Here is a 20,496-nt window from a genome sequence, read left to right on the forward strand (position 1 = left end):
AGCCGATTGCGTGGAATTACCTGCAACAGGGTTCTGTAGACGTTAATTACTATGCCTACACCGACTCTGACGTGCGACAAAAAGAGAAATAGCTGCGTTAAGAAAACCTAACGCGGCGATGAAAATTATATCGAGACGATCTATCGCACCGGCAAATATAATATAGGTTTTATTATTAATATTTACTGACATCAAAAATGCTCTTCTTTTCCAAAACCAGAGAAAGGTCAACAGATATCACGTTGCGAGAAAGGTTTCATAACGAGTATATATTGTATACGTCAAGAATATCTCTTCCACAATCGCTTATCTCCCCAACTCCGCGGTTGACGAAGCTTCCCGATATACGAAACTAAACAAGGCAATAACCGTATCCGCTTAATGCGCAGATAACGTGAAGATTATGTATGTATATGTATATTTATAGTTTCAACAAAAGTTCAGGAATAAAACATATACGGAAGATAGATATTAGCGAGCGAATTCCTGTCAAATTAGATTTTCAGTTCATACATCTATATTACACATCCATATGTGAATCTCCGAGTAGCAGGCTATAAAAACAGCACATAAGTCTAAGCTGGTTGTACGTCGTGGACCCCGCCGCGGGAGAAGTTCACGGGCAATCGGAGTCTCGGAAAGATTAGATCGCGAGAGTCGGAGTCTGGAACCACAGAGCGAGCCGAAATCTTTTTTCCACCCAATTATTCGCAGTCGATCATCAAGCCGGTTTATCTGTGTAAATACGACGTGGTCCCTTGTCCTTACTGTTATACCGCTACGTATGCATACAGCTTGCCGTGAACGCGAGTAAGACGCGACTTTGCATGGCGCAGCAGCGAGTCGATGCTGTGATCAGAATCCCGAATCCCGAGACCCAGACGAAAAGCAGGAATAAGCGCGAGGATACTCGGCTGCAACGGGGGAGAATTGGGAAAAAGTGAGACGGCGAGATACATCGCGGTCCATTGCAGGGCCGCAGGCTGGCGGAAAGAGGAAGAAGGCAAGTGAAAATTGGTCGGTCGCGGCGGCGATTCGGGGGGGATGGATGGAGAGACGGCTACAGCAGCGAAGAGCAGCGCTTCGTCGTTACTCTCGTTAGTACGGTAGTGGCAGGCGAGACGGGTGGATCGGCAGAGATCGGGTCACAAAAGTATAGTTAGTTTCCGTGCTGCAGAAGGCGGTTTGGTGGACCGATCTCGCAGGAATTTGCGAGTCGAGGGGGGAATAAAAGTATAATCAGAGTCGGAGAAGCGATCCGAGGGCGGGTGTGCGAGGAACGTAGCGTCGTATCTAAACTCGGGAGTCAACAATTAATTAAAGCGTTAAATCGGATAATCGACCTTGAATACCCCGGCGCGTGGAAGAGCTCGTCACATACGATGCAGCAGGCCGTAGCCCCGGCAGCCGTGGCTGTCCTGGTCTCGGCGCTGCTCTGCTCCCTCGGGGGCCGGGTCGACGCCAAAAAGACCCGCCCACCAACCGGCGACATATCCCTATGGATCGATCAGCAACAGGTGAAAATGTTTAGCGGTAAGTATATCTCAATCCGTGATAATATGCAAGTATCTTGTCGGAAGGATAATGGTTTTAGAAAATATTCACCTTATAGTACGGGCGAGCTAGATGTTAACCTCAGACTTGCGCGAAGCCTGCATGAATTTCAATGAAACTTTTTGCGATGCCTTTGAAATTGAATTAGAATCAAAGCTTACCACTTGAGAAAATCTGATTTTTATTTGAGTCTGAGAAAAAAAAATATCACCAGTGTTCTCAGGTGGTAAAGTTTACTTGTATTTGTATTACTAAGTGATTTGGACTTGTTTCATTCAATTACTTTTTGGATCAACGTATTCTGAAGTTTTCACGTTATATCGTCTAGCGCGCCGGGACTTGTACCTACCATTCGAAATACCCGCGCCAAATGGTAATTCATGTATACGACGAATTTTGTGGAATTAAATTCTTGTCAATCCGGGGGTTTGAAGGTTCATATCATTGTGGGAATTTATAAGTCTCACAGTCAATTGAAAACACAACAATTTCAAGTTGGTTTTACGTCACCGCATACAGTTTAACCCTCTTTTTTTACGTGTTATTAAAACATTATTCCTATTTCATGCCACTACACGTGCTATTCGCCTACTAACTATAATTATCTACCGATCAATCTCATACCTATAAAATACCTAAAATTGTTATTAATCACTTTAGACGTGTATATCATACATTCCTCTTTGTTCGTTCCAATACATACATGTACTTATGTATGCGCGCGTGTATCGAATACTTTGTTTTCATTTTCCTTCCACCTTGTTCCTTTATCCCTCTGCAAATATACCGCGAACTCCTCGAAAGATCTTGCACGGGCTCTTTGCTCAAGACGGTCAACATACTCGTATATTATCGTAAGGTAGATAGACACATGTTTCGGAGACTTCGATGCTAGCAAAAGCGTATTGCAGGTATGCTTACCTATATCTTGTATTATACTTATGTATAACTTGTATTAGGGTGTTTCAAAAATACTTCGAGTTATTCAATTAAAATATATTTTACTTTGACCTTGAATAAATTTTGAAGGAGTAATTTTATCGGAAAGTAATAAGAGACTTCTTTTAAAGAGTGTTCAATTCCCTACAAATATGCGTCTGTGAATTTTTTGTACGACGCATCGTTAGCTAGTTATGAAAATCAGATGGAGCGAAAACCATTTTTCCCATATTATTCTTATGGAAAATAGAAAAGTGCGACGTGCAACTTCTTAGTGTCAATATTAAGTGCTGAAATTTGAACAGACATATTTTTATATCTAAATCGAAGTTTTTAACCTGTTAGAAAGAAAATTTTTTGTTTTCCAATACCTTAATGTATACATACATATACCGCATATTATGTGCATACGTATAATTATTCGACCTACGACCTGCAGATCGCAGCGTTTATAGTCACAGCCCGTTTTCATTACAACTTGGATATAACAGGCGTGTATCTCTGACCTCGTGTAACGGACGCAAACGATATTGTTGTTGTTTTATGATATATAATTAATAATAAATATTAAATAATTATAATTATCACTGAAAATTATTTTTTCAACCGCATACAGGATTAGAAATTGAGATATACGCGATAATGGAAGGTACGGTGTTGTCGTACCTCCTGGACCCGGAGCTTGAGACGAAACTACCGACGATACCGAGCGAAGTGTCGTGCGTTAATTTCACGTGGAAGTCTGGCGTTAAGAGGTACTATTATAATTTCGATCGACTCAAATCGGTCAACGAGTCTATCCTCAAGACACCCTCGATCACGATCAAGCAACGAGGGAGGGTGCCGAGGAGACCAAAAGGTGAGAGTTAAATTGATTCTAATTCATAATATCGGAACTATCCTATCTGTAATATGACGTTACATTTACAGAGTTTTAAATTCTTTAGTACGGTTAGAGCGTATATCTCTGCATGTTTATCATCTTTTCACATATCTTTGTATGAAAAGAACAAACTTTATATATAGAAACTTTATCAGTATTCAGGTTTGCGTGCACCAGTATATTATACCTATTATACATAAATCGGGCGTCGACTAATAGAAAGAATTCACTGCTAATCTCTTTACTTATATTATGCGATGTAATTACAAGAAGTGGGGATATTTATAAAGTAGCTTACGAAATACGTAACTGAAATAACTTCTAACGTCGGGTAAAATTTACATAGAATAATTATGATAAACTCGATCGCTCGTTCGCGCATATATATGTTAATTATGCCCAATACACGTCGGGTATTGAGTTATTATTATTCATACACTATATCGGAGCTTTTTCGATCTATTCTGATTTCTTTTTACAGTCAGTATGAAATCAAACAAGCGTCGACAACATTGCTTAAACGAATGTGGTTCTTCCAACGCTTCTATTATGTCACATTCATTATGTGGATTCAACGTCTGGGAATATACTTATGACATAATTTTACAAATATGCATAAATCGCAATCTATCTTCACGATCGACAGATGTCGTATTAGGATTACGTACCTCGGCACGTATTTCCCTTTAAAAGTTGCGTTGTTTTATTTATTTATTTTTTTCTGTTTTTATCGAGGCAAGATGATAACAAGAAAAGAAACACAGCTTCTACAGAAGCAGGGAAATAAATTGTAATTTGGAGGCTTGCGAATTGAAAAGAAGAACGCAAACAATTCTTGCTTCTGGTTTTTCGTTTACTTCTTTACGTACTGCAATCTGGTATTATAAATATGATGGAAACGCACGATGTAAGCTATATACAAGTATGTTAAAATTGCAGAATTCAGCGTGCTTCTACCATGTTCGGGGAATAGTTCAGGCGTTGTTCAATTCAAGATCGGGCTGGTCATCCAAACGCGGAAGGGTGTTCCCCTGAAAGGAACCCCCCTTCGGCTGAGCTTGCAAAAGGAATGCGCCCTACGCGGTGAGTGTGCTTGCATCGTAACCCAGTGTGTCCTTCACCCCCGTCGCTGTCCATCCAGGATTCGGTACTTGGGGGCGTCTATTAATTACGTGAGGTGTATTTTTTTTTTTTTTTAATTTGGACCCCCCCTCCCCCTCACCTGAGATTTACTCTATAATTTTTAAATAATTAAATGTAATTTATACGTTCATATATTTTGCTTCATTATATACCACTAAATACAAAGTTGACGTGAGATTTTCGTCGACACAATGTTTACGCCGCATTCCCGCCCTTCAATCATTTTTCTTATTTCCCTCTCTCGCACGTGCCCTTCATTGCACACGCGACTGATTACGCCTAACGGAAGTAGTCGGACAATGAGGAGAACACGCGCGATTAGGTCTCAATTGGCTCCTCAGACTATAACGTACGTAGATGAGAACGTGAAGGTTCTGAGAATTCTTTCACAGACACCTTTGATGCAAAATTTTCGTGAAGATTGTGAAATTCACGTCGTTTTGCGAAAGATTATTTATTTTTTTTTCACGTGAGATTTTCCAATCAACTATGAAATTTTACGAAGTCCAGACTTTAGAGGAAGATGTTATCGAAATCTCTCGCAGTGTGCCGGAAAATTCATGTAGAAGAATCTAAAAACTCGTATCACCGGTGGAGGTGAAGATTTGGTCAATTAAAATTTTACACATACTTTGCAGAACCTAATCCTGGACCATGTCCAGATGGTTACTTGGGACCACCGCATTGTAAGAAGGCGTTGTGCTATCCCAATTGCATGAATGGTGGAAACTGCACCGCACCTGGAGTCTGTTCCTGTCCACCAGGTTTTCAAGGACCTTATTGCGAAGGAGGTATACTACTAATAATACAAACTTGTACTGGAAAGGGTAGCATAGAATATCTGGCCCAATATGAAATTATTATTCGTTCAACCGAGGTTTATGAAAACATATCATTTTATTAATCAACATTTGTACAAAGATAAATTATTTACAGAAAAGTAACGCGGCGTAGACAAGGTTGGATAAAATATTGTAATCGTCGATTAGTAGTCTTTGAATATTGCTTAATTGTAAGTGAAACAAAGTTTAGCGCTGCAGGTTGCGTTGGAGCAAAGTAGCCGCATAGGATCAAAGCGTGGGCAATGTCTAGAGAATTATAATCAGCGATATCAGCTTCGAATAGAATAGTGTACGACTACAAACTTGCACTGACACCGGTTACATTGAATCATATCCATTTTCTGTGTTTTAACTAGGATCTATCGAAGTAGCAAGACCAATTTCACAATTCAAATCGCATTTTACAATTAAGAACTTTGAGAACATACGACCTGGGTGAATCGCAAAACGGATCAACCTCTGTTTAATAAAAGTAATACCTAGAATTACAAGCCTGATTTAAATGACTTTTGATATCGTTATGGCAGTTTTGCATCCTGCTTTAATAACGTTAGTTAAAGCTTTATAAAACGGTGCCTGTTCAGCACCATGATCAATTCCAGTGTCGTGATGTTCCTGCTCTTCATCACGGAACTTTCGTATTGTATCCAACAACTCTTTGTCTACGTTCTCGTCACTATTTTCCATCAAAGATCGCAGCTGCTCGTTATAGTGCTCAACGATCACAGTCTCCACTGCTACAGTACAGGCCATTGCTGCCTTTGGTCCCATCATTGCTGTCCCAGCACCCAAAACGAATCCGGCTACGTTCCATAACGGAACGAGAACCGTCGGTCTTACGCGGTGTTTCCTGATTAATTCTTCAAACTTTTCGCGGTGCCCTTTTTCCTGATCCCACATATGCTGTATAGTCGGCCCCACTGATGTTTTGCCTGTAAATTACCATCAGAGTCAATCAAGTTTGCTCAATAAATAGGAGTTGGCATGGTATCGACATTTCTTTGACTGCATAGGCAAAGATGATGGGTTCAGAGAATTATGAATTCATAACTTATTAATTTGCATAGCAAACCTAGGACAGCCATTTGTCCTGCGTATATTCGGTCTGCTCCAAGTTCACCAGCATGGTCCACTCTTATAATAGCATCCAACAGTTTCCCAGCTTTTGTATTGGACGTTGCAGATGAAGCTGTGCTCGCCAAGCGGCAGCCACTCAGGCGCAACATGTTGATTAAGAATTCTGAAAGAAAAAGTAGAATAAGAGTAAAATTACTTTAGCTCACAGAACTGAAACAATAATTTTTTCAAATATTTACAGGTATTTGCACAGAGAAATGTTTGAATGGAGGTAAATGTGTGCAAAAGGATACCTGTGAATGCCCCAAGGGATACTTTGGTCTTCGTTGTGAATTTTGTAAGTACAATATAAATTCCTTGATAGACTTCTAAGCAGTACTGACAGTTTTTTATTTTTTTCACAAATTTTGTTCAGTTACGGATGTTATTTATTTCACAGCCAAATGCGTGATTCCTTGTGTAAATGGTGGAAAATGTAAGGGAAACAATGTGTGTCGTTGTCCGGCTGGATTCAAAGGCAATCATTGCGAGATTGGGAGAAGATCACCGCAGAGGTCGGCATGTACGAGACCTTGTCGAAACGGCTCGTGCCAGCCAGACAACACGTGTCAGTGTGAACCTGGGTGGTTTGGGAAATTATGCAACAAGAATAAGCCATGGGCTTGAAAACAAGATATTGCCGGTACCAGACGATCTTGCAATATATACCCTAGTACTCCCTCCTGCCCCCCTCCGCCCCTTCAGAGATGTGATATGTAAAATTGTTTTACACCAATTTTATGATAATAAAACGATTGTTGTTGTTTTTATTATTATTATTATTATTATTAATATTATTATCGTTTGTTATAAGATATATTATTATAGCGATTGTATAAAGCAAATAATAAAGGTTCTTTTTTTCCTTTTATCACACTGTTTATATTATTTAACAGTATGAGAACTTGTTTACTGTAAACTGTAACTGATTCAATTAAATTCAAAGAAATTCATTTTGTTCAATTTTGAAGGTTTCATATGGATTCAAACTTTTATTTATTCACTACGATTTGGATTTTCAAATTGAATCAGGTTGAATCTTTTATCATACACTGTTAATTGTAAGCTTATTTGAAATTTCAACATAGCAATGACGACTTTATGTATAATTTTACAATATTAGTAAGATTTCTTAGTTGTTTTTTTCAGTTGGTGGCTAAGATGAGGAACAATTCATTTCCAGCATAGTCACTAAATCCTGAAGTGAAGGAAATATGCAGATTCGAATCAAAAATCGACAAAACAGAACATTTGGGTATTAAACTAAGTTGGTCCAAGCAATTTTTTCCGTTCACAGTCATTTATATATCCATTCAGCTTACGGCTTGCAGAATGTAAAACGAGTATGGAAAAATGTATTAAACCAGCCAATGGTTGCATTTATTTGTAAAAATTATTGAAATTTCAATGCACGACCAGTTGTTTCGTCATCCAACTAAAGTCTATGCTCTAGTCGATAGGATTTTTCTGTAACTCTAAAACAACTAGCCCCTAAAATAATGTCGAACAATGCGCACAACCAAGTGTCATTAATCTATCACTAAGGAGTTGATATTTGAATTGTGCACTGTCCAGAGTGAGGATTTAATGAGACTAAACCACACGTCGTGATTGCAAATAAATGAAAAAATAAAATCTACCCGACAGTGACTGATAAGTTTGTAAACACAGCAACAATAGAGGACGAGAGACGTCTCGCTGCCGGCGCAGTGTAGGTAACATGTAATGCGTACCTTTTCGGAGGATCTAAAATTTTATAACGAACCACCAACTTCGAAGGGTTGCCCCGTAATTTTTTCTCTTCCAATTATAATTTGAGGTTACAAGACAACGGTACGTGGTACTTGGAACAAAGTCACGCGCGTGTTGGCGCCTGAGAAGAAGAGTTTAACTCGAGGGGAATCAAAAGGTTCGGTCAGAGTGCGGTGTTTGTGAAATTACGAGGCGGAAACGTAGAATGCGGGACGGCGGTCATGGCGATCAGATGAATCGCCGTTCGTCCCGCATTCGCATAGATTTTACCGTAGGCGAGAAGACGCCCTACGGCCTACCGACGCGAGGCGCGGGCACGGACGAGCCAATCGGAGGCCGTAAACAGAGACCGCCATGACATGTACGTTTTATTATCCAATCGGATTATTACAGGCTTGTATATATGCGTACGATGTTCGTGTTTCCGTGGTGGCCAGCGTAAATTTGGAAATAAACTTGGTAAATCGGTGAGTATGGTAACGCTAATATGTTGTGAAATGTAATTTAACAAAGGCCTCTCGGGTTGCGGCACTATTCGGCCGTGTACCGAGCGTTAAATAGAGAGAATTTCGTATCGTCTGCTAACCACGCAACGCGCAGGCTCGCCCAAAATGGCTGCCGTATCGCGTTTGTTATGGAAGGCCGTCCGAGGCGTAGGGCCGCGTAGGCGATCGATACGCCTGGCAAATGCCATGGTGCGTGTGACGGGTGGTGGTATTGTGATATTTACCTTGATAAATTAACGGTGCCCGTCGGTGGAGGCCCGTCCGGGTTAACGTTGTCCTGGTGGAGTTACTGCGTCGCTAAGAACCGTGAGAGATGGCCGTAGGACGGCCGACGGCGGCAGTCCTCCCGCAGACGCAGGCTTAAAGGTGCGTACGCAACTCGCGATTTTAACTGGGCTTGCTCCAGAGTTCTTCGGACATGAGCTTTGCCCGTCCGGGGCTCTCTTTTACCTTGCCCTGCGCATTTTGACTCGACGATCAGGACGAACAAGACGACGCCGACGTCGACGAGTCGCGCTGAATTACCACGCAGATATTCGAGGCTACTCCGCGCCTAATCTTCGTGCTCGAACCTCCTCGTCCTCAACCTCGTTCGCTACTCGAGCTTCATCACCGTTCTCAGGATCGGTTCAAACAAATCGGGACCCTTCTTCTGTTTCACCCTCACCTTTCCTCTCGTTCCCCAAACTTATCCTCTTCCTATCTGACACTTAACCAAAAAGTTACATATATCATTTTATCCGTCACCCAGCGCTACGTCCGACTATCAGTTCTATCTCGATACTCCGTTCCAGTACGCTCAGTTCACATCATGGCATACGCTCTCCGCAACGTTTCCATACCGCCAACCTTCCTTACTGCTTGTGCCCGGAGTCGATTGAAAACACTCGTAGGGTTTCAGCAGGATTCTCCTCCTGTTGTCAAGTTTCACCTACCTAAAAGATTCATGGCACTCGGATATGTTTATTTTATTTTTTTCTGTGTACCGGTACACAGCCGTTACCTATCGCGTAGAAAATATTTGATCATGTCTTTACCAATGCCGAAAAGATGAAGTAGCGGGTTCTCTTTTCATGTAATCATGTATCCAAAATTCTGGAAAAGAGCAATGTTGCTCAATTTTCTAAACAACATTTACGATTATTTCACGACGTCTGTTTTTCAAAGTAAGTTTGGCATTAAAATTAGGCCATGGTGGGTGTAGAGCCTCTTCCTCGGTCTCTCTAGATTGCTGTATTGATTTCTTTTGGCCATCTCCCCTCTAGTTTGTCCTTTCCCCCTCACATTCTCCACCCCCTTTGCCCATTCCCCCACAAGCATGCTGGCCACCCCACATCGGGCAAAGCCTGCATTCAATAAGGGGATGAGGCTGTACTTACAATTCATCATTTATAGCTTAGCAGGCTTTGTGAAAACAATTATTATGCGATAGTACAAACTTATGGTTCCTTTTTAAATTTTTTCATTTTTTCTCCACCTTACGCCAAACAGATGTTCCTGCAAAACGTTTCCAAGTTCCTCTAATCCCTATATTCTTTAATTTCATCATTTGCCATGGATAAGAAATTTTTTTATCGAGGGCATGATAATAAACAATGGGCGAATGAAATTTTAGTTCCTATTACTTGTAATTTATAAATACAATATGAGTATAAGAACATGCATACCGAACCAAATTGAAGACTTACACAGAATAGGACTGTTTCAATTCTGCCAATATTTCAAGTTTGGACAGTACCTGCTGTTGATATATAATCTCTGAAATCAGTATCATTGGTTCTTAACTAAACCGGCACTTGTTGCGTACAATTAAGACTTGCAATACTGTCCAAAATATTATGCTAGGATTTTGAAACACCGTGATAAGTATATCGAAACTGTGCTGAAAACTCCATTTCAAGCTGTACTAGCTCAGTAACCTGAAAAATGTTATTTATGGGGAACAAGTCTTAAAGTAGGCAGTTAGGAGACTGGCAAAATTGGTAGTTCTCTCAGTTCATTGTATTCAGACAAGCCGAAACACAAATATAGTTTCTAAAATAATGCATACCAGAAATTGTGTTGAAAAGTAATGATTAAAATTACCATCTTATTTCAAATTTTATGCATAAAAATTTTTAGTTTTGACAAGTACAAATACTTGCCAGAATCAAAGCTGCAATGATACATCAAAGACCTCAAATAATTCTTCTGAAAGCTCGTGGTAATTTATGAATAATTAAAATCGTCCAATTATATCTCTTACATCGGATGATAGACAATTCAAAAATGAAACTGTAATGAAACGTTGAATAACGCTTTTTTTCACAGAGATACAACTCACGGTGATGTAGAAGACCAGAATCGTTGCAAATTACTGATACAACTGACGGGGCATTGCAATAATCAAGACCTTGAAAAACATTCAGCTGTCAAAAGTGAAGGAAAGGATGGTGTCGCTGCCTAGTGCAGAATCCGGAGCCTTGGACCGAATGGACCGGCTCTCGGACGAAGACGATGATGAGCCAACTAGTGGATCTGAGACGTACGAAGAGGGGGACCTTTTGTCCGCTGCAATGGACGATGATGTTACCGCCCAGCTCGCCGCTGCAGGTTGGCAAAACAAACACGCTAATGGTGATTTCCATTTTTTTGCTTTTCCGACTTTTGAATTACCAACTCGCGATTCTAATCTTTTAATGTACGTTTTATTCGATTGTCCAAACGTTGATCGTTGCAGGGTGCTTTCTCTGAGTCAGAGTAAAAGATTAACATTCATGGTCATTTACATCAAACCTCATACTTAGTAATTGTCGCGTTGATATTTTTATACTATTCGTAATTTTGCAACTGTAGAAAAAACAATCAATAATCAAATACCGTATGTATTTATCCATTTGTTTTTACGATTTAAACCAGCTCTAGACTTGAAATTTCTGAAACGCAAATCCAATGCACTCACAGATTACCGTCTGTAATTTTTAAAACGAGTTCCTCTGTTCAGTCTATCAAATCTTATTTTATTACAACATCTTATAGAATTTGATCTGAGTTCCAATTTATGAAATTTTTGCTAGCAAAATGGATTTTGTCTGTTGTAAAATTTGACTATTACTTTGATGAGAGACACCCTGCGCAATAGTACGTGTCCGAGGGAAGTACAAATAAATTGGTAATTATTGTTTATCACTATACTATGACATTATACCTTACATTATGATTTACATGTACTAAATATTTGTTCTTATTAGTAGGAGGTAAATTTTATATCGGCATTAAATTCTTTCAATTTCGAATCACGTCGAGATACAGATATCGATGAATCAAGTTTTTTTTATATTTTGCAAATATAAGCGAAAAGTAATTCAAATGGTACAGAATCTATATTGGCGTAGTATTTATTCGAACAAATCTTTCTTTTGTATTCTTATTTATTATTCACCACAGCTGATTGTATTATATTATTATTTTTCGTCGTTTTTGTGCTGCTACTCTTTAATGCTTGAATTCTAGAATATCGAAAATCTCTAACGAATAATCTATTATTCTTGTTCGTATTAATCTTCTGAATCACTAATGTCACAGTGAATTGACAATCTCATGAACTGATTATCGCATATTCAATGAGTGTTTGAAAAATTTTAACAAAAATTGATCCATCTCTAGTAAAAGCTAAGTATTGAGCTACAGAGAAAAGAAATGATTCGAATTGTTGATAAAATTTATTTACCTGTGCAAAGGCATGATTGTCATTAATATTTAACATGAAAAGGATCAATAATATTTTTAATTTCGGTGAGATGTTCATCAGTGACGCTCTTCCATGCAGGATTATCCTGTATTTTGTGTGAAATGCAGATACGTGTTGTTCTAATGTTGCTTGTGCGTTTAATTTGTTGTACGAAGTACACACGTGTGTTTTGTATTTTAATGCATTTAATTATTAAACGTTGTATTAGCACAATATTGCCTTTATTGTAAATCGGACCATCTTGCATTTAGAAATCCATTCCAACGTGAAGTCATTTTCACTTTTCGTTACAAATATTGTTGCATTGGTGTATTGGCAATGCAAGAAATATTTTTTCTTTTCGGAACTGGATTTGAGAATATGTTGGTAAAAACATTCATCTATCACAAACTTGGGAGAATTCACACGTGGTCTTTAATGGCAATATTTGACTGGCACAACTTGTCCATTCTCATATTAGAAGGACTGAACGGTATCTGATAATGAGTGTACCTAGGGCCAGTCGGGGTAGCTGCAGCTGCTGCCATCGTTTCAGCCAAGAAGCGAAAACGGCCTCATAGTTTTGAGACTAATCCTAGTACTCGTAAACGACAGCAAAATAGGCTTCTACGAAAACTTAGGGTGAGTACAGAAACGCTCTATCAACAATTTTATTCAAATATTCGTAGGCTTCAACTTGAACATTTTTTTTCACTAATATTTTACAAACTGTTTGACCAATTCATATTTGCTCGTTAATTATACATTTCCTTATTTTTCAGCAAACCATCGACGAATTTGCAACACGCGTTGGACAGCAAGCTGTTGTTCTTGTGGCCACACCTGGTAAGCCTAACAGCAGCTACAGGGTCTTTGGTGCCAAACCGCTGGAAGATGTCGTTAAGAACCTTAGGAGTATGGTAATGGAAGAACTAGAGAGCGCATTGGCTCAGCAAGCACCACCACCTGTACAAGAGGATCCGTCCCTGTACGAACTACCTCCACTAATAATAGACGGCATACCAACACCCGTTGAAAAAATGACCCAGGCCCAGCTTAGGGCGTTTATACCTTTGATGCTGAAGTATTCTACAGGCAGAGGTAAGCCTGGCTGGGGGCGCGAAAGTACTCGACCGCCTTGGTGGCCTGAAGAATTACCTTGGGCCAATGTTCGCATGGATGCTCGATCCGAAGACGAGAAACAAAAGGTCGGTGGATGGGATTTTCCAGAGGGAAGAGAAAATACAGTGAATTTAAAATATCGTTACGCATGACCACCTTAGAAACATTCTGAATTAGAGATTATTTTGTCACTCCTACTATCTGTCGAATTTGAAGTCATTGAAAAAAAAAAAAACTAAATTGATATTTTTGTATGAATAATTTTTTTATTGATATGTGTCTCTTTATGTTATAGATTTCTTGGACACATGCACTGAGGCAAATCGTGATAAACTGTTACAAGTTTCACGGCCGAGAGGATCTACTACCAGCGTTTAGCGAAGAAGATGACAAAACGACAATTTTGATTCAGCAACAAACGCCGCACTCTTCCTCGCATCAGTCACATGCTTCTAACCAAGGCCAAGGAAGCCAGTCAGGACAACAACAACAACAACAAACGGTGGGGATTGTTGTACGCGTTATGCCACTTTTGCTTCCGAAGGGTAGCTTGACGTGATCCCCTATCTCTCCTTTAATTTTTTCTACTTTATGCACAAGTTGTGCGGGAAATACGAACCTAGGAAATCCTCAAACTACCGCCTGATACTTACACATGATTGTCACGCATAGTATTCAATGCGGTAATTCAATAAATAACAATGAAAGTATCAGGTATTCTGTGTCATGTGGATGAAGAATTGTTTCGTCGGCAAAATCCGGTTTTTTCGTTCTTATAATTTCGATGGTCGGTACTGCCACGGGATTGGAGCACAGTATTTAATTACCATCGATATTGAGGGGGGGGGGGGGGGGGGTGATGATGATATTACGCTGAAACATTTATTTTATTTTTTTCACCATTGATCCCAAAGTATCAGCCAACCCTTTAAATCATGTAAGACTACTTAGATTTTTCCGAAATGATTTATGATATCATATCATTTGCACAACCAGCTGGTAAACTTTCTGAGATCCCACCAGATATTAAAACTCTGTATTATCTCTGCATAGTCAATAAGTGAAATAATTAACCACTCTACTTGAGGAACTATATTCTTCGATTGGCATTTACTGGCAAAAAGATATATTTCGTTTGTGTAACGTGTTGCGCTGTGTTCCTCGTTTTGCAGATGACAGCACAATATCCAACAGCGGTCTTGCAGACCATAACAAATCCCGATGGAACGGTATCAATAATACAAGTTGATCCAAGCAATCCTATCATTACACTACCAGATGGAACAACGGCACAAGTTCAAGGTGTTGCTACGGTAAGTGATAAGCTCCGTATTTTATACAACGAGGAATTATCGCCTCTCTAACATACTCAGAAAGTAGTTAGGAATAACTTGTAGAACGTAAACAACCAAAGAATGATGAATTTCAAGCGCAAGGTGGTACTTTATGCTTATAGGCCAAGCCTAGTAAAGTGCAAACAGAAACACCAGCAGGTTCCGATTCACCCTTCTTTCGTTTAGTTTGATGAAAATCTGCATTCGTTTCAGATCCACACAAGTCAAGGTGAGGTTCAAACTCTTGCCGAAGTTACGGGGGGAGGCGAGGGCGGCAGCGTTTCCGTCGACCTTAACAGCGTGACTGAGGCTACGCTGGGACAAGATGGCCAGATTATCCTCACTGGGGAAGATGGACACGGTAAAACAATTTTCTATAGGCTCTGCACCGTCCCCGGTCAGGAGTTACTCGGGCAGTGACTCGAATGGCTGGCCAGCAAACGTTTATTACTTCAGTGTAATGCACCGTTTCTACGCCTCCAAATAAAAGTGATGCACACGTTTCCTCATTTTTACATTCGCAAATTTTCAAGTTGTAGCTTTAATCAATTCAATTCAGTTACCGCATAAATCAGGCGTATGAATCAGAGATCTTTGGACCGAGGAAAGCTGTGCGAAATTTTTACTTTGAGGTAGTTGTGTGTGAAACGATAATTAAAAACAGGTTTCGTTTTATTTTATTTGTAAGTATCCGTATGAGAATTCTAAATCTCAGCACTTGCTACCAAAGGATAGATACACATATCTGTTTACAAATAACTTTATACCTGTGTATGTATCACGTACATATGTATATACATACTGAGGTCTGTTACGGATTATTGTTTTTTTTATTCTCACTTTTTTCTTATTAAATCAACATTTTATTATTATTTTTTTTTCTATCATTGATTTTCTTCCTTCTTATCTTCGCGGAATATACTTGAAACTTTAAATGTGATGCATGTTCCGGAGAGTGAAAGATAGAGAGAGAGAGAAAAAGAGAGTGGAAAAAATATTGTCGTACAAACACTTTACAGATTCCTAATAAACAATATTTTTGCGTCTACGGAATGCCAAATGTACAAATACGCAATTGTAGTCGACGTTCTCTTTGCATATTACATACATACTTAAGTTCGATAATGGATTGAAAAGTTGCTGAAAGTTATAGATTCCAAATATTAGATGAAATTAAAGCAACATAGTAAATTACCTAGATAAAGCCGTGCGACAAAGAGAGATCATACGAGTGAATCGAGACAGTTCGAATTGCAAAGAGAAATTTTATCTTTGTTTTATCATTATTACTATTATTATTATCTAGCGAATATTAATTATTGATTTTACTTAAGCACAGTAACGAAATAAATTTAATGTACATAGATTATTGTTTTATTGATGTTTCATTACTTTGACTTTATATTCTTCATTTCAATATTCCAGGGCAGTCTTCGCCAATATATTTGCTGTGCAATAAAAATGCAGTATATATAACTTAAATTGTGTATCCGTACTGTGTGTTCTGTTTGAAGAAAAAAGTAAAGAAAATAAAGCGCTAGTGATGTTATACTATCATTATTATTATCATGATTATTGTTATTTCATTATAATTAGAGCATTCACGCGTTGTCGGAATAATGAATCGCTTCTCGAAGACTGCCTTAATCAGATTTTTATTTTTCCATTTTTCAATAATTGTGGCATCTCGTTTTTTCGCCACGTCATACGTACATACTGTCTATGTCCCGGAAGTAAAATTGCGAGGTCAGAACTAGTTCTTCAACAATCATTTTACAAGTATGTTTGTATATTCTCTAACAATTTATTGTTTCTTTTTTTTTTTTTTTTACGTGTTCACATCAAGAAAACTTCAATACTGAGCCTATGCTGCGAAGCGAATTATTTTAATTACGCTTATCATTTGAATGTTTGTATATACCTTCGTTGGTTAATATTTATGTACAAATTTAATATAGTAGACACCATGAGACAAGTGTTTTGCATGAATCAGATGATAGCGTCAAACTGTGTCGTGAACTGGAGGTCATTTTCATATCCCATTGCTATAAATAATATAGTGCTTAAAATAATAGACCTATTAATACGTAATCATAGCAATTTACTAATCCCATGAGTTTGATTTTAAATCACATTCGGCAACAGGTTTATAATGCAATTTTAAAATCATCAGAAAAATCTAAAGCAGTCAGAGGATTTCTCAAAGTGAAACATTTTAACAACCATGCGGTTAATTATTAGCTCGGTGACAGAGGCACAATAATATTGATGCTCTAAGAAAGTCTGACATAATTCTCCAGTTTACTATACAGCAGAAAGGCTGATGGGAGGGCACATGCAGACCGCAGAACACAGCATGGTTGATATCGGTGTTTCAGGCTATCCGGTTTCCGTATCCGGCGTTATCACTGTACCGGTATCGGCCAGCATGTACCAGACGATGGTAGCCAACATCCAGAGCGACGGTACCATGCAGGTTGTCACTCCGATGGTCCAGGTACCTAAGGTTGAACCAGGAAACGGCGAGACCAGCATCGAGGCAGTTACTATTCAGGGACATCCCATGACTATGATCAATGCAGCTGGCGAGCACCAAGTTCTACAAGTTATATCGCTTAAGGATGCCAATGCTCTCACCAAGGCCATGCAGGCTGAGGTTATTAAGGACGAGGACAGCCAACAACAACAGCAAGCCGCATCTAGTCCCGAATAAACTAATTTCGATGGTTACACGGTTTTACTTCTCAGGCACGAAACGAGCCGCGTGTTTTTCCAGTCTATTTGGATATACAGATTTGCAATTATGAATTATTTGCAAATTGTAGCTCGATTCGATATATATTGAATATATTTATATATATATACACGTTTGTTTCGCGGATGTTGCAGGGCGCGTTAGGTAAATTGACGCATGTGTCAGACATACCGTCTAGTCAAAAAAGTGTCCAAGCAGAAGAATAGATACAGTATTCTTTGGCTGTAGAGTGAAAGTAAACATGCGGAAACTGCCTATGTCAACATATTTGAGATATTTCGTAATCGTGTTGTTTTTGTGACCGCCAATGTATTCGCATGAATATATTCTACTCACTCTATAATCATATACCTTAATTAGAGAGAGATAAATTTTATCAAATAATCAATCGAAAAATTGAATAAATAATGCATATGTCATTGAAAACGGATGAACGATATTCTTTTAGAGTTACAAAAATGTTACAATGTGGAAGTGACACCGGAAAAGATGGCTGTTTTCCTCTCGTGCATACAGCATTGTCGAATATTTCGGTCATATTTCTTTATTTCTCTTATAAACGACAATTGCAAAAGTTACATGCATTTGCATTTCACTGTTTTTTATATACTTAAATATACTTTAGCATGATGACATTTAACAAAACCTCGTTTAAACTATTGACAATTTGTTATAATTCTATGTTTGGTGAAAAAAGAATACACGATCATATTATTATTTACCCAAAGTAATGAAATATGAAATGAGAAAAATCCGTTAAACTTCGCCATGTGATCTCTCCGGAGTCACTAGATTGAAATGATCATTTTCAAATAATTCCTCAACAATGTCAAAAGCATACTATTATTAAATCTTCAATCCCATGAACTTTTATTGCATATTTCAAAACTTACTTATTTCTTGACATTTTTGAAGATATTTCTTGACCATGTTGTATGCTCGACATTTTTAATGCTTGACGAATCACAACAGGTAACTATTATCCAGATGATAGACATTTACTCTCTGTGAAGTAGAGTTTTGAAAATTTTGTTGAAGGATTAGTTTGCTGAAGTAACTTTGAATGCCTTTAAATTGAACGATGTTTTTAAATACAAATTACAAATATTAGAATCTTGTAATATGATTACTGTGTTATCGTTGTTGCAATTATCGCTAATGCTCTTCGAATTTGAAAAATTTATAAGTTTTGCTAAAAACAAACAGTTGATATATTTTCATTTGGAAACTTGGAAGTCAATTATTTAGAGAGGAATGCACAAAATCTTGTACCCTTTTATGTGGCGTTGGCGTCATAAATCACGCGAGAAAATGTCGGAACATTAGTTTGCTATTTTTGTGTATGATATTATGTATTGCATCGTCGTTAATACATCACACGTCATACAGCTTTGAGTAAATAAAAGGATGAATCTAGAAATACTCGAAAGAATGTTCGTACTCTCATAAGAAATTATAATGAACTAATAAAATAGAGCTTTATTTGCGCGATTTATTTAACTACGTACACGAGTACTCACACGGCATGTGTAATTCTTGAAATTGGATATAAGACGTGGAGTTGATGAAACGATTCAACCGTTATTCACGTGTTTTTATATAGATAATGAGGTTTTTTTCTCTCTTATTGTTAGTTTAATTTTTTTCAAGAATTTTGTCACCTTTAAAATGTGTACTGGATAACAATACATTATTTTTCAGGGTATTTGTTGACATGTTTTTTTGTTCTTTTTATTTCTGTAGGTTTATTACACTTTCTCTACCTCTTGTTACATTATGTACTGTATATCGAATTGTTTATGTTGTAGCGGTAATTTGTTCTAATTCTATCTGACCATCGTAATTCATTGATTAATTTTTTTATATGAGCACAACGAACGATCTTAGTTTGTGCTTGTTATGCCTTATGCGAATTGCTAATCAATTTAAATACGAATATTTCAAAGAAAAAAAAGATCAGAAAAATTATTAAATAAATCTAAAGAGTTTTACATACTTCATCGCAAAAGGGGAACAACGCATCATGGTACGCGCGGCTCGAAATAGATTGTTTATTATACATACAGTGACCGTTGATCTGCCTACTACTCGTTATAGTATCGTGCCATGTAAATATATTTAAAATGGAAAAACTGTGTAGACGGGTATGTGTACATGAATCGTTAAGGTGTGTATGCGCGTGTGAAAGATGCAGTGTGTGCAGGCATGTGAATTTGTGTATGGTACGAAAGGTATTCACCATTGCTTATATTATGACACCAGTGTATGAGTCTGTACACGTAATGTATGTATGATGACTTGGTTGTGTATGAATAGTCAATTGTACAAAAAGAGAACAAAAACACAAAAAAATAAAAAAAATAAAATAAAAGTAGAATAAGGCCAGGATGTGGGTTTGCCCGTTTTACCGTCATTTACTGAAGATGATTTATTCTAATACCTGATTTTATAACATAAAATTAAAAAGAAAAGATAAAAAAAAAAAAGCAGCAAACTTAAAGTAACACGTCGAAACACTATTATTATATTATTGTATGCAAAGCGCACACATGTCAGGTGTACCGATGCAAACAAACAATAAAATTGAACAAAACCCAAAAAGCGATGATAAAAATGTTTTTTATATAATAAAAGAGATGTAGTTTTAAATCATGATTGTAGGCAAAGATTGTCAATAGGACAGAAAACTACTATTAAGAAAATTAACCAACTGTATACTACTTAAACAAACATGGCCATTGAGAATTCATATAGTTATTATTATTCTTATTATTATTATCATCACTGTATATGAAGGTATATCTGTATGTATAATACTATGATTGTAACGTATGATTTATG

At 37.9% G+C, this 20,496-nt stretch overlaps 3 protein-coding genes across 10 annotated transcripts; 2 read left to right on the top strand and 1 right to left on the bottom strand.

The window, feature by feature from the left end:
- The first annotated feature begins 590 nt into the window (after nucleotides 1-590).
- On the top strand, nucleotides 591-7,348 carry shf (WNT inhibitory factor 1). Its single transcript, XM_046630923.2, has 6 exons — nucleotides 591-1,533; nucleotides 3,110-3,352; nucleotides 4,316-4,459; nucleotides 5,158-5,310; nucleotides 6,680-6,775; nucleotides 6,878-7,348. The coding sequence occupies exons 1-6, from the start codon at nucleotides 1,383-1,385 to the stop codon at nucleotides 7,102-7,104; spliced, it is 1,014 nt and encodes a 337-aa protein (XP_046486879.1). The 5' UTR covers nucleotides 591-1,382; the 3' UTR covers nucleotides 7,105-7,348.
- Coq7 (ubiquinone biosynthesis protein COQ7, mitochondrial) lies at nucleotides 5,398-9,100 on the bottom strand. Of its 2 annotated transcripts, none has more exons than XM_046630935.2 (3): nucleotides 8,960-9,100; nucleotides 6,434-6,601; nucleotides 5,398-6,293 (listed from the first exon to the last, which is right to left on the bottom strand). In XM_046630935.2, the coding sequence occupies exons 2-3, from the start codon at nucleotides 6,585-6,587 to the stop codon at nucleotides 5,860-5,862; spliced, it is 588 nt and encodes a 195-aa protein (XP_046486891.1). In that variant the 5' UTR covers nucleotides 6,588-6,601; nucleotides 8,960-9,100; the 3' UTR covers nucleotides 5,398-5,859. The 2 variants fall into 2 exon arrangements, with proteins under 2 accessions (XP_046486891.1, XP_046486899.1); XM_046630943.2 differs by lacking the exon at nucleotides 8,960-9,100 and adding an exon at nucleotides 8,211-8,543.
- On the top strand, nucleotides 8,548-20,196 carry ewg (DNA-binding protein Ewg). 7 transcript variants are annotated; one of them, XM_046630824.2, is made up of 9 exons: nucleotides 8,961-9,101; nucleotides 11,046-11,059; nucleotides 11,144-11,351; nucleotides 12,962-13,086; nucleotides 13,227-13,652; nucleotides 13,862-14,068; nucleotides 14,739-14,879; nucleotides 15,087-15,261; nucleotides 17,279-20,196. In XM_046630824.2, exons 3-9 carry the CDS (start codon nucleotides 11,165-11,167, stop codon nucleotides 17,611-17,613), a joined length of 1,596 nt encoding a protein of 531 aa, XP_046486780.1. In that variant the 5' UTR covers nucleotides 8,961-9,101; nucleotides 11,046-11,059; nucleotides 11,144-11,164; the 3' UTR covers nucleotides 17,614-20,196. The 7 variants fall into 7 exon arrangements, with proteins under 7 accessions (XP_046486773.1, XP_046486780.1, XP_046486762.1 ...); XM_046630780.2 differs by lacking the exon at nucleotides 8,961-9,101 and adding an exon at nucleotides 9,187-10,938; XM_046630790.2 differs by lacking the exon at nucleotides 8,961-9,101 and adding an exon at nucleotides 9,190-10,938 and having other exon boundaries at nucleotides 11,144-11,327.
- Nucleotides 20,197-20,496: the final 300 nt, after the last annotated feature.

Source organism: Neodiprion pinetum, chromosome 1, assembly GCF_021155775.2.
Source record: "Neodiprion pinetum isolate iyNeoPine1 chromosome 1, iyNeoPine1.2, whole genome shotgun sequence".
Classification (NCBI taxonomy): Eukaryota; Metazoa; Arthropoda; class Insecta; order Hymenoptera; family Diprionidae; genus Neodiprion; species Neodiprion pinetum.